This window comes from Pelodiscus sinensis, chromosome 3, assembly GCF_052426305.1.
Source record: "Pelodiscus sinensis isolate ZL-2025 chromosome 3, ASM5242630v1, whole genome shotgun sequence".
Classification (NCBI taxonomy): Eukaryota; Metazoa; Chordata; order Testudines; family Trionychidae; genus Pelodiscus; species Pelodiscus sinensis.
In genome coordinates, this window is record NC_143054.1 from 146761648 (window position 1) to 146776663 (window position 15016).

At 43.7% G+C, this 15016-nt stretch overlaps 1 protein-coding gene across 2 annotated transcripts in view; it reads right to left on the reverse strand.

Annotated features, from left to right (window-relative positions):
- FOXN2 (forkhead box N2) overlaps positions 1 to 15016 on the reverse strand; it is a 70656-nt gene that overhangs the window by 37236 nt on the left and 18404 nt on the right. For both annotated transcript variants that reach the window (XM_075925100.2, XM_075925099.2), the window contains exon 2: positions 9110 to 9660. In XM_075925100.2, coding sequence (XP_075781215.2) covers positions 9110 to 9646 — 537 coding nt within the window. In that variant the 5' untranslated portion in view covers positions 9647 to 9660. The remainder of the gene's footprint in view (positions 1 to 9109; positions 9661 to 15016) is intronic.

Sequence of the window (15016 nt, forward strand, 5' to 3'; positions counted from 1 at the left end):
GTTGTGACTATTTTCTTCCACTATTTGATCTGAGGAAGTGGGTCTGGCCCACAAAAGCTCATCATCTAATAAACCATCTTGTTAGTCTTTAAAGTGCTACATTGTCCTGCATTTTGCTTTAGGAAAAGTAGTGATAGACGTGTGAATTAACATACTAAAATAGATAAACGCATCTGACTAATGCCAATTTGTTGCCACTCAGACATTGTGTTGAATGTCTGAGGTAAACGTGCATGGGTAATAAAGCAGTTCTTTTTACCCCATCCGCTCCTGGGTTGCCTGTTTCTTTCCTAATACATTTTGTAAATGCTCTCCAGGCCAATGCTATGAATTGGAAATGACATTGGCCTAGCATAAAATGAAGGAAGTGCCTGTGCTCTGGAAAAATGGAAATACACATCCTTCAGCCTTAAGGACAGCTTTCCAGTCTCCTGGGTCGAAGGAAGGGATGATGGAGGCCAAGAAGACCATGTGAAACTTCATCTTCTTGAGAGATTTGTTGAGACAACACAGGTCTGGGATGGGTCTGATGCCCCCATTAGCTTTTGGGACGATTAGGAAGTAGTGGGAGAATAACTCTTTTCCTGTCATGTCCTAAAAGACCTACTCTATTGCCCCCAGGAGGCTGCTGACATCTGGGACAAGTAGTTGCTCATGAGAAAGGTCCCTGAAGAGGACAGAGGAAAGGAGGTGGGAGAACGAGTCAGCCATGAATTGAAGGGCGCAGCCCGAAGAAATTGTGTTGAGTACCCAATTGTCTAAGGAAAAACTTAAAAACAACAAATAGACTAGTAGCACCTTACAGGCTAACAAAACATGTAGATGGCACCATGAGCTTTCATGGGTGCAACCCAGCCCACGAAAGCTCATGATACCATCTACATGTTTTGTTAGTCTTTAAGGTACTACTAGTCTATGGGTTTTTTTAAGATTTTCCTGTTACAGACTAACTTGGCTACTCCTTTGAAGTAATTATCTAAAGTTACCCAAAACCAGGCCAATAGGAAGGAGCAGATACATTTGAGGAATAGAGGAAGGATGGATCCAGAGAAATGACAGGAGTATCATCCCCAAGCACAATCTCAGAAAGACTGTCCTCGACCCCTAGATGAGCGGAAAGACAAAAGGTGTCACCACTTAGACCCCATGTCTCTGTCTTTTCTCCTGTAGGCATTCAATTCAGAAGTTCTCCTGGATCTAGACCAGGGTGGATTGATTTAAATCAAGGCAATTTAAATGACAATTTAAATCACCAAGAAAAAAATAATTTATTTAAATCAAGTGTCCCACTGATACTTCTTCACATATTTCTTAAACAATGGTGCGAATCTGATCACTGAAACATACTAACTTACAACTCAGTACAGCATTTTACAACTAAAAGGTTATACTCTGTGTAATTGTTTTTAGATAACTTGATTTTTAATAATTTAGTGAACAGTACATAATATTCATTACCTTTGTCAAGCTGCAGATGCAGGAGCAGTATATTAAGAAAGGTAAGAACTAAATGACACACGCAAACACAACAGCACTTACATTTTATTAGAATAATTGTAAATATTACACAAATGTTTCACATTTGCAATTGCAACAATCTCCTGGGTTGCCAGCTGAAAACTGTCCTTAAACTCTTTTTTTAATTTTCAAATTTTACTAACTCTTAACAGACAGGTCCTCAGATCACTAAATGCAAAATGTCCTTAAAACTTCTACAACTAGCTCTCCTCTTCCCCAAATACTCTCATTTTAATTCATAGATTGAAGCAGAAATATGAATGTTCCTACTTTTTCAACTCCCAGTTGATTTCTTAGCTTTGAGTAAATACTAAATAATGAAAATATTCTCTGTACCTGCAGAGGAAACTACTGCTGTGAAGAGTTGGTTTAGCAACTGAAGATGCCTGGCTAATGATTTCTACCAATTCAGGGAGTGATTTGTTCAAACAGCACCAGTACTGATTAAATGGTTTCACTACACCCCTGAAATTTATTAGGACTGGCATAACTGAGGCGTGATTTTAAGGACTCCATGCCATTGTAGCATTGTCATCTTCAGTATTTAAGCATATACCTTTATATCTGGGGTTAAGAATGTTCACAAATAAATTAGGTGGACTTAGTGTTAAGAATGTTGATCAGCTTGTGGGTGTGTGTGTGTGTGCAAACATGTAACTGTAAAAAATTTCAGCAGCTTACAGATAGTGGGGGAGGTGGCTCCGTGGCCTGTCCCCTCCATGGTGCTACATCTGTATCAGTCTGCCTGCTTCCCTCCTCCACGCTGCTGCCTCTGATACAGAGGCGGAACCAGTGGGGTGAGGTAGGATTTACATGTAACCATTTAAATGTATACTTTATCAGATCCCTAATTAGTATTTGATTCATTCAGTGACTTACTGCCTGCAGTTCAACTTTCTGTTGTGGTATCAATGTGTTGATGTCTTGGCAGTCTGTATCAAGCAGAGTGCCCCACAGGTTGATTCTGGAGCCGGTTTTGTTCAACATCTTTATTAATGACCTCAATGAGGGGATGGATTGCACCCTTAACAAGTTCGCAGATGACACTAAGTTAGTGGGTGAGATAGACACACTGGAGGGCAGGGCTAGGGTCCATAGTAACCTAGACAAATTGGAGGATTGGGCCAAAAGAAATCTGATGAGGTTCAACAAGGACAAGTGTAGAGTTCTGGGACAGAAGAATCCCAAGCATGTTACAGACTGGGGACTGACTGGCTAAGTAGCAGTTCATCAGAAAAGGACCTGGGGATTACAGTGGATGAGAAACTGGATATGAGTCAACAGTGTGCCCTTGTAGCCAAGAGGGATAATGGCATATTATGGTGCATTAATAGTAGCATTGCCAGCTGATGTGGAGAAGTGATTATTCCCTTTTATTTGTCACAGGTGAGGCCACATCTAGAGTATTGTGTCCAATTCTGCCCTCCCCCCCCCAATTACAGAAAGGATGTGGATACATTGGAGGAAATCCAGTGGAGGGACAGAAAATGATTAGGAGGGTAGAGCACATGACTTACAAGGAGAGGCTGAGGGATTTGGACTTATTTAGTCAGCAGAAGAGAAGAGTGAGGGGGGATTCGATAGCAGCTTTCAACTACCTGAAGGGGGGATTTCAAAGAAGATGGAAAGAAGCCATCTGGTGACAGATGACAGAATAAGGAGCAATGGTCTCAAGTTGCAGTGGAGGAGGTCTAGCTTGGATTTTAGAAAATACTATTTCCTTAGGAGAATGGTGAAGCATTGGAATGGGTTATCTAGGAAGGTGATGGAATCTCCATCCATAGAGGTTTAAGTCCCGGTTTGACAAAGCCCTGGCTGGGAGATTTAGTTGTGATTGGTCCTGCTTTTAGCAGAGGGTTGGACTTGATGACCTCTTGAAGTCTCTACAACACTAAGGTTGTGTCTACATTGGCATCCCTTTCCGGAAAAAGGATGCTAATGAGACACTTCGGAATTGCAAATCCACGGGGGATTTAAATATCCCCCGCGGCATTTGCATTTACATGGCTGCCGCTTATTTCCGGCTTGGGGTTTTTGCCGGAGAAAAGCACCAATCTAGACGCGATTTTCCGGAAAATAAGCCCTTTTCCAGAGGATCCCTTCTTCCTATTTCATAAGGGATCCTCCGGAAAAGGGCTTATTTTCCGGAAAATCGCATCTAGACTGGCGCTTTTCTCCGGCAAAAACCCCGAGCCAGAAAAAAGCGGCAGCCATGTAAATGCAAATTCCGCAGGGGATATTTAAATCCCCCGCAGATTTGCAATTCCGAAGTGTCTCATTAGCATCCCTTTTCCGGAAAGGGATGCCAATGTAGACACAGCCTAAAATTCTATTATTTTATTTTATTTTTTTCCGGCAAGGATGCAGATCTGATTCCAAAATACAAAACAAACTATGACTGACTTCACTTAGAATGCAATTAATTTATGAGTTAGCTCCATTGAACTCACTGGTTCTTCCATTTTTTGAGAAAACAAGTATAGGATGGGGTTCTCTTGGGAAAACCGAATTAATGCTAAAGTAAAATAGGGAATAGACTTATGACATCCCCATTATGGTCTGTGGCCATGATGTTCTAAAATAAGGGACATTTATTATGTAATATAAAATTGAAAAAATTACACTCAGTGGTAACTGGCAACTGTAGATTTCTCTTGTTGCAGCTTTCTGTATCGTATACTTGGGTGACAGATTCTAAATCTAGCTATCTAATTAAACAAACCATAAGCATTAGTTCAGCTGAATTTTTTTTTCCTAGCAATATCCAACATAGAAAACAGCTTGGGAATTTAATTGTTAAATCACACTTATACTAAAAGGCATAGAGAGAGTCTTGAAAAATGATGCATTGCAAAGTGAATTATTTAAATTAGTAGCCAGTTGATCCACATCATTCTTCAGGAACTGCCTATTCCTTTCATTCACAGTGAACGTAACCAGTGACACCCCTAAAGGGTAGGTGTAAAGATATTCAAACTCTTTTGAATTATTTCTTTTCTGCCCTTCTTAAAAGTCAGTGGAATGGAAGAGTGGCTTTGCCACAACAATTTGGCAAATTTAAGGGCCTCTGGCTGGACAGGCAGCACAATCCAGACCAGGGTGGTGGAGAATATCATACTGAAGAGGTAGTCAGATACCTCTGAAACCTCCTTAGTTTAGCAGACATCCTTTTGAGGAGGGGCTGGTGATCGCTGAAGTTGCCAGTTGGGATGAATCTGCCATCACTTTGTCTGGGCACAACAACGATGACCTGTGAAGGAGCAGGTCCTCCCTTCTTCTTAGGGGACGGCTTCTCAGGCACTGGGGTTCACTGTTCCCCCACACTGGATTCAGCACCATGCTCCGACTTCAGCACCAGCAGCTCTTGCATAGGTTCATCCAATGTGATCAGGGAGGGCTGTTGAGAAAATGGGATCAGCATTACTGGCACACCCCACAGGTTCCACTGAATGGGCTTGCTGCCAGTTACTGTGGATACCCTCTTGGTGAGAGGCTGAGCTCTCATTTCAACTCTCACCACTGCCCTTCCAGGATGCAGCCTGAGTCTGCTGACTGATTTTGGCCACTGACAGCGAGGAACAATACCTGACCAACAAATGGAACCACTTAAGGGGACTGTTGCCTTGATGTTCATACCAATGTCTTGGAGGCCATGTGGGAAAAGGCAACCTGGGTCGTGGTGATTTGTGTTGGGAAGCTTGCTAGTACCAGTCATATGGGAACCCGGGCCTTGACTCTGGTGTCTCACGTCTTATAGATGGAGAACGTGTTGAGGATCTGGGCCTTCTAGCTGAAGACCAATACTACAGTGCTCGTGTCCGAGGTCATGGAGATGGAGATGAAGATCTGCTCCAGTGTGTGCTCCACTGCTCTGTGGTTTGGTTCCATGATCAGCTTGCCCTTAAGTGTTAGGGTCTTAGCTGAGTCTGCCGCCTGATGTGGTGCCTGTAGTGTCAGTCAGCCGACTTGTTCTTTAGCCTCTGGAGCCACTTCAGGCAATGAGGGCCCTGGGAGAGACCAGGGACCCCTCCCACTCTCTGAAATTGAAAATGGATTCCTAGTCAGTCTGGGGGCTCCAAGCCTCACAGTAACCCCATGAAGTGCTGAGGGAGCACATGCCCTGACATTCTTCCTTTTCCCAAGGCCTCTTTTCCTCATGATGTCAAGGAACTCTTCTTCTTTCCCCACTTCTTAGGCACCAGTGAAGGGGACCAGCGCTTGAGAGCAGCAGTACACTCCACACCCAAACCAAAGTGCTCAGTGGGAGAGCTCTGAGGCAAGTCAAAGCGCATCCTTTATGAGGAGGATCTCTAGTGGACATCCTACACCTTTTCACAGAGTCAGCACTTGTTCTATCAGATTCCTCCAGAACACTTCAAGCAGCTGTTGTGGGAATCACTGATAGGCATTGGCCTGCGGCATGTCAAACGTGATTCTATCCACCAACTAACCTAATGCTTAACTTAATGCAAGGGTCAGAAACCAAACATGTCTCGCAGCTCGAGCTCAGCCCCCCCCCTACTCTTCCCCCAAAACGGGCAGCCTGCACTGGCGCTCCAGCCTTGTGCCTCCCACAAGAGTGAAGCCAGCACTGACTTCGTGGCGAGGAGAGAAGGGAGCGGAGAGAAAGCCCCAAGCCTCTCTATGGGTATGTCTACACTAGCCCTCTAGTTCAAACTAGGGAGGCTAATGTAGGCATTTGAAATTGCAAATGAAGCCCAAGATTTAAATATCCTGGGCTTTATTTGCATGTTCCCATCTGGTCGCCATTTTGAAATTCCACTAACCTGAAGTAACTGCCCACGGCTACACACGGCAGTGAAACAGTAATTCGAACTAAGTTCTTAGTTCGAATTAACTGATACACCTCATTCCAGGAGGAGTAACAGTTAATTCGAACTAAGGACTTAGTTCGAATTACCGTTTCACTACCGCGTGTAGCCGCGGGCAACTACTTCGGGCTAGTGGAATTTCAAAATGGCGACCGGACGGGAACATGCAAATAAAGCCCGGGATATTTAAATCCCGGGCTTCATTTGCAATTTCGAATGCCTACATTAGCCTCCCTTGTTCGAACTAGGGGGCTAGTGTAGACATACCCTATGTGACTGGGGAAGAAGCGACACTGCCACTTCCCTTCCCCCAGCTGGGGAAACAGCAACACAGGGATGTGCTGCCTGGAGGTTTTGCCCTTGGTTCCCATTGGCCGGAATCCGGCCAATGACTGGGACAGGGAGTCTGAGAGCAATGTGGGGCACAAAAGCAAGAAAGTGCTGCCAAGACTCTGAGCCCCCAACTCCTCACGCTTCCTGCCCACCCACATTCCAAGACCCCTCAGCCCAAACTGCTCCCGCACCCTCCCCCCTGGCCAGACACCCGCCCACCCTCTGCTCCTGCACCCTCCCCCCTGGCCAGAGACCCCAACCCAGCCTGCTCCTGCTCCTTCCCCACCTATGCTTCTACCCTGTGCTCCCAGGCAGAGACCCTACCTCCTGCCTGTTTCTGCCCTCTCCCCTATTGCCAGACACCCTATTCCCAGCCTGGTCCTGCATCCACCCCCTGGCCAGACACCCACCTCCAGCTTGCTCCTGCACCCTCTGCCTGGCGAGACACCCTACGCCCAGCCTGCCTCTGAACACTACCTCCCACCCAGATCTTGTACCTTCACCCACTTCTGCACCCCACCTCTCACCCAGATCCTGCATCCCTATCCCACTCACTAGCAGCTCTGTCCCAAACACTGAACCTCTCATTTTTTACCCCAACCCAAAGCCTAGGGGGGTCCCATAAAATCCACTAACCCTGGAACCCCAGAAGAGTCCATCAGTCCTGAGCCTTTCAACCTCAATCCTCCCTGGCCCCTTCCCCCCATGGGGCTGGAGCACCAGAGGCATGAGATGTCTCAGTGGGTGGGGGCTACATCAGTGAGAGTTGGGACTTTTGGGTGGGAGGTTTTTTTTTTTTTGCTTCTCACTTGTGTGGTCCCTGATTTATTTTTCTGTGGGTCATAAAAGGTTCCCCACCCCTGCCATAAATAAAGACAATGTTGAAACCTTTTCTTTGTGCAGGACATAATATTTTACTTTATTTAAAATGAAGTTTGGTAAACTAATATGAGGAAATAAAAGTGCCCAGCCCCACTCTGTCTGCAGTGTCCTGTCCCTGGCCCCAATCCTGGGACAGATCCCCTGGTATGGCCCCCATCTGGTCACAGCACGGGCTGGCAGCAGCAGCTCCCTGTCCTGCTGCAGCACAGAAAGGAAGGGAGGCCACAATCCGGCTGTGGTGATCCTGGCCTGGCCCCTCATCCAGCCACTGCTGCCCAGCCCTGGCCTGGTAAGGAAATCCAGCCCCAGCCCCCTCCCATACTGTACTTCCCACCCCCAGCGCCTTGTCCTGCCTCCTGAACTGCACCCCCACACACCCCAGTCTCCTCCCCTGAGCCCCTCATACATCCCAAACTTGACTCTTGCACCCCCACATCCACAAACTGCACCCCAGCAGCAGCAGAAGTCCCATGAAATAAAGTCTGTAAGAACAATGTTTCATTTATGTGATTAATAATCATCTTGCCAATTTTCAATAATATTAAGTTGTATATTTTCAGTCATGCAAATGGGCATTATTATAGGGCTCTTCGCTGACCACTTGTTTTGAATTTTGATGTAGTTTGGCTCTTTGGTTTGAAAAGGACCCCTGACTTAATGGCTAACTAAGTACCTACAAACTATGTACAAAGATGATAACAAAGGCTGTAAAGAACTGCTAATGCCCTTGGGATTTGCAAGACAAGATACTCCAACCCTCTTGGAAGGCAAGAAGGAACTGAGAGGTTATAGTGTCAGCAGTGTCTAATATACTGACACATAAGTGCAGTGATCCTATGGATACCTTTAAGGCAAAAGTCTCTGACAAACTGTGAAACTGGACCTGCCCACACCTGGAATGGAAATCAACATGAGCAAGCACTTGAAGAACACGTTTTTTTTCTCTCCAGAAACTTATCACTCAGGTAGGTCTTTGTGGATTTTCACAAAGACAGCAAAACTCATGTTTCCAGCACCAAGGGAGACAGTTTAAAGATTCTAGTTCAAAGATTCCAGAGTGTAAAGATTCCAAAGCACGCAAACATTAAGAATTTCAAGAATTTTTTGACATAGGAAAAAAAAACATTTTTCCATGCCTAACTTTCAGAAATAACTGAGTTATCTTTGCTGAAAATTTTTAAAAATATTAAAACTCTTGAGTCCAAAATTCCAGCCCAAATATGTATGGCAAAGTTATAGCCTACTGAATACATAGCCTTCTAATGGAAAGTTCTACTCAACTTTAACTATAGATGTCTCTGCAAGCTTTGCTTAGAATATTGCTAAATAAAACTACTGTATGAAATCACAAGCGGCATCTGTGAACCATTTGAAATTGCAACAAAATGCTATAAATGTAAAATATTTCAATATTCAAGTATATCCAATGTTAGTACTATACAGTACATCCAAAATTATTTCCTTAAAACGAACTAAACAGTTTTTTTCAATTTGTTAAAAACTTGTTTCCCCATATATATATATATATATATATATAATCTCACCTTCTCATGGCTTCTCTCTACCTTTTGGAAACATTTATTCAAGGAAAGATTGTGGCGAATAGAGTTCTTCCACCCTGTGGGTGCTGTGGCAAAGTATGGAAAGTGCTCCAGAATCCAGCTGTAGATTTCTTTGACTAGCAAACTTTTATTAGGAGAATGCTCAATAGCCATGTAAATGAGAAGGCTAAAGGAATAAGGAGGTTTGGAAGTGGCTGATTTTTTTTCCAGATTCTGGTAGCAGGATGGTGAGAAGGATGGTACGTTATCACTCGCAATGTCATATAAAGGATTAACAATTGGAAGACCCTCACTTCCAAGGCTGAAGTTTGTTAGAAGATTAGTACTTTCATGAAGCCAGTTCAAATTTGTGAGCTCATCATCTGCCGATTTGCTCTCCACTACTGTGGCCTTTGATCTAGCAACATCAACTGCTTCAGGCAAGCTTCCAGTTCTGTTAATCTGTTTTAATTTTGCAGCCTTTTCTGTTCCAGGCACTTCAGATTTCTTATCTGGAGTCATTCCAGTTATTGGACCCATTTAATTTTATTGGTCTATAACAAAGAAAACAATCATAAATCAATATAAGTCTTAACAATCTTATCCAATTGTAATCACTAAGCTTAAACCAAAGGAAATTCATTATTATATCTCCTCTATCCTGCTCAGTAACTATAATTATAACCGTTAGGATATGGCTATCCAAGCCAGGGACCTTCTAAACCTTTACGAATTTGTCTTAACTGAATGTTAACTCCCACTGAATAGGACTGGTCCCAGTACAGACCCCTGCAGAATACCACTAGTTACATCCCTCCATTGTAAAAACTGACCATTTATTCCTATACTTTGTTTCCTATCTTTTAACCAGTTATCATTCCATGATCCCCTCTTATCCCATGACAGTTTACTTTGCTTAAGAGGGGCCTTGTCAAAGGCTTTTTGAAAATCACAATACAGCACATCCACTAGATCCCCGTTGTCCACATGAATGTTGACTTCTCCCCCCCTAAATAATTCTAGTAGATTAGTGATGCATGATTTCCCTTTACAGAAACCATGCTGATTTTTCCCCAACAAATTATGTTCATCTATGTCAGAGGTGGGCAATAAGTTTTGATGGGGGTGGCACTATAAAATTTTGGTAAGAGGTCAAGAGCCACACTTTTCTATAGAGAGGCTACAAGGTCTTGGACAGAGGTGGGATGCAGAAGGGAGCTTGGGGAAGGCAGATAGGATGCAGGAGAGGATGTGGAGTCTGAAAGGGAGTTTGGGTGAAGGAGTGGGTTGTGACATGGGGCAGGGGATTGGGTGTAAGAGGGGATATAGGTGCAGGAGAGGATTATGGCCTGCAGGAGGGTTTAGGAGGGAGTGTAGAGTCTGGGAGGGAATTGAGGAGTTGGGGGAAAGAAGGGGCTGGGGTGCCAGAGACAGGCTCTAGCAAGGAGGTGCTTACCTAAGCAGCTCCCAACCAGCAGCATGTTCAGGCAGGGCCAATAAGAACTGAGAACGTTTGCTGGGGGTGGGGACAGTGTGCCGAAGGCTCTCCCTTCTTCCCACCTCCTCACAGTGCAAAGCGCCACAGAGAGCTAGCCACTTTGATCAGTGCTACTTTGATCATATTAGAGGCATCAAGGAGGGTTGGGAAGCAGGAACCAGTGCTGGGGAAGCAGGCTTAAAAGCCAGCTCCCCCAGCACCATCCCTGCAGTGCCACTTGTCCTCCCTACCACCATGCTGCTGCCTCTATCAGTGCAGGGAGGCCAGGGGAGGCTACTCCAGCAGCAGCCCCTGTCAGCAGGGGGGTCCTAATTCCCTGCTGGGACCCCCCGTAGACAGGGGCTGCTGCTGGAACAGCCTCTGTTCACAGCCAGCCCTGGCAGCCACAAACAGAGACTGTTCCAGCATCAGCCACTGTCCACGGTGGCCCAGGCAGGCTGCAAAGAGAGGCTGCTCTGCAGCCGCCCCTGTCCACGGCAGGTACCAGCTCCCCTCTGAGACCACCTGCAGACAGGGGCTGCTGGACCCGATGTGAACCAGAACTAAGCAAGCCCCGCTCAGTCCTGGCTCGCACTGGGTCTAGGAGCTACTCCCGCTGCAGCCCTGCAGTTTAAATGTAGTAGGAGCCAGGCTGCCTACTATATTTAAACTGCAGAGCTGTAGTAGGGGTAGCACCTTCCCTTATCGACTAATCGTGTAGTCGATACAAATGGTATTGATTACACGATTACCTAATTACCCCCTCTTAACATCCTTAACAGGGATGTTAAACTTAATTATATTATGGTCACTAATATGATTAGTGAAGGTGCAAAAAAAGTGTTTGCCACTATATATTATAGAAAAATCTGATCCGATATTTCATATCTCAGATGCTAGCACAGGGCAATAAGATTGTAAATGATTTTAAAGATCATTCTGAACCACATGGCACATAGGGTTCTGGAATTGTACTAATCCAGACTCCACCAATTGTGCAGCATTTATTTGGTTGTTCTCTGCCCCTTATGTAACACTACTGTGTTCTACAACCTCAAATCTTACTGTCCCGAGGATGTTTGGAACGGAGCATACTAGTATTGTTTAATGAATTAACATAGGATGACCTTGAAAATTCCATTATGCCAGAATTTTCAAGAATTCCAGTTTGCAAGATGCAACACAAAGGAAATGTTTTAACCCCCATATTAGGGATGTCATCATGTAGATGACTGCACGATTAACTGATAAGTTTGGGCTTATCGGTTAATTTTGTAACTACATGATATGTGGGAGCTCGTACCCATGAGAAGCTGGCTTAAAAGCTGGCTCTCCACGAGCACAAGATCCACCTGCCCCCAACCCGTCGCTGTGGCCTCTGATAGAGAGGCAGCAGCATGGAAGGTGAGGGGCCAACTTTCCTAGAGAGGCAGCAGATGGGGGTGCAGGTAGGAGCTCATACTGGGGAGAGCTGACTTAAAAGCCAGTTCCTCCCAGGACCAGCTCCCCAGTGCCACCTGCCCCCTCCCAGCCTTCCTGGTGCAACCTTCCCCCACCTATCAGAGGCACCAGCACGCGTGGGGAGTGGGGTGGCAGCAGAGGAGACTGCCATGAAGCAGCCTCTGTTCATGGCAGGCCAAGTTCCTCACAGACAGAGGTTGCTCCACATCCCATGAAGCAGCCTCTGTCTGCAGTGAGTCTGGGCCCTACACTGACAGAGGCTGCGCAGCAGCAGCAACTCCTATCTGTGTTAGAGCCAAGTTCCCCACAAACAGAGGCTACTTCTGTGGAGCAGCCTATGTCCTCAATAAGCCCAAAAGTGCCGGATTATCAGAAGTCTACTGTATATTATAATGCTGGCTACAACAGTCTTATGTGAATGCCTGTTTTCACTTCAGATGATATTGTAAACAAGAAACAGGAAAAATTATATCTAACAAATGTAAACAAACTTCTCTGAGCAACTGCTTGAACAAGAAGTAGGATTTAGTAGACTTGTAGACTAAAAAATTTTACATCAGTGGTTAGCAACCTGCAACTCGAGAGCTACATGTGGCCCATTGGGGTTCCACGTGTGGGCCCACAAGTTTACTGTTGCCCACATACAGGGTTACCAGATTCAATTGGTTTCCATCCCTATAGGTTTTCCCCTACCAATATTACTATAATGACATGAACATAAAACAAGGGCACATGATGTGAGAGTATGTAGTGATTGCTAACTGCGCTTGTGTACCTAGAATTTGCAGCATTTGCTGATTAAACCAGAGCAGTACTTCGACTGAATGCAGAGGAAGTGGAGGGCTCTCACAGTCAGTGTTGTGAGCAAACTATCCTATCAGGGGAGACCATCTTGGTTACAACAATATTGTGGTCCACTGAGATGAAGGAGGGCCACTCCTGTGGCCCATTCTTTAGCCTCGGTTGCCCATTCCTGTTTTACATTATTTTATTTTTGAATGCAGTGTTTTGTACGTAATTCTACATTTGTAATTTCAACTCTCACAATTAAGAGACTGTAAAGATAGTACTTGTAATGGGAAAATTGAATACTATTTTTTTGTTTTTTACAGTACAAGTATTTGTAATGGGGAAATTGAATACTTTTTTGGTTGTTTTTTTTTTTACAGTACAAGTATTTATAATAGAAAATTATATAAATTGAGCACTGTATGCTTTGCATTGTGTTGTAATTCAAATCAATATATTTGAAAATGTAGAAAACATCAAAAATATTTAAATAAATGGTACTCTATTACTAACAGCTTGATTAATTGCAATTAATTTTTAATCAATTGACAGCCCTCCTGAAAACAAAACAGAACGCTACACAATCCAATTTCACCAGTTAAATGTGAAAAACTAAGGCAGATTTTTATCAAATATAGAATTATTCCACTAGAGATGAAAAATGGAAATGAAGATCTGTGTACTCAATGCAACAAAAAAGAAACAGAACACGACATATTTTCCATTCCAATGTCCACAATAATGGAGAGTTTAAAAATGTCATTTCCTCCAACTATTGGAAATTATAAGACTCTCCTTTAAAAAAAAACATTGAAAAAAATGGTGTGTGACACTAACAGAAAAGAAAAATAAGGTAGAAATAACATTACATTATATAGCAACCTGCTACCAAATAAGGAACAGACAATAACGTCAAAGGATCATAAAAGGTTTTATTTTGGTTAGGATGCTATTTTACTTAGTTTACAAAGTGATTCAATTGTAGGGTAGACATTTAGGGTACGTCTATACTGCGGAGGAAGATTGAAGCTGATGATGTCAATCTTCCAGGGTTCAAATTAGCCATCTACTTAAGACAGCTAATTTGAAGTGAGAGGGGCAATCTTGTTGATGCTGGTAACCCTGCTTTCATGAGGAGTAAGCGAAGTCAAAGGAAAAGTATTCTTCCTTCAACTTCCTGCAGCGTAGACAATGCCAAAACTGGAGTTAAGCTACTTTGACTTCAGCTATGCAATTAACGTAGCTGAAGTTGCGTATCTTAATTCAACTCTGTCCTGTAGTGTGGATGTGCCCTTAGAGGAAAAGCAGAGGGCTTGCTATGAATTGTTAATAATCGGGAGAAATAACTGGAGAAATCTTTTTGCTGACAAACTGAAAAGCTAGAATATGGTGTTTAGAACTCAAAGGTCAAGTTACACAAAATATATTTTGTTTTTGCAATTCTTTATACATTTATGAACCTCAAGGACATTCCCTTAGAAGACTTACTAAGATTGAACTGAGAAATGGATCCAGCTCCCAGGATTTCCGATCCAAAGTTATGTGAAATGAAAAGGAATTTTAAAAATAGTTGTCGCTATTTCATGATTTCTGTTCAGCAACTGAAGCTCTTTTTGCACTGTAAAAGTACTTCCCAGCAGAAAACGTATATAATCAAAATTAGGACACAGAATCAGATTTCCCCTTTGAAAGCACTGGAAACTTTCAAAGAAGTTTCATACTAAATTTTAGAAATCCAAGGCATTTGTTTTTAAAAGTAACTGTGACAATTTTCCAAAAGTTCTAACAGAAACACTCTCCCTGTGGAACAAAAACTTAATTCATCTCAACATCTACTTTGTAAAGAAGGCTAGTAAATGGACCAATAATGAGAGAATTTCAGGAGTTGGAACTCAGAGCAATTGTGGGAGAAAAGGTCAAAGAAAGCTTGCAAGATCTCCCAGAAGTCTCTGTTTCAGGAAGCTGTGCTTATTTTGCTGTATCAGTTACTCGAAGGGCAGTAATACAGTATAAGTATGGACATGGGCCAAAACTACAACTGAACTATCCCTCCCATCTGGCAAGTCCATCAGTGCATTTGGGAGGCCTTCAGGGAGAGTTTCTCACATCCACCGACTTCCCCTAGTCAACAGAACCAGTTACCTCATCATAGAAGCTAATCAGATTGGCTGGGCATGACTTGC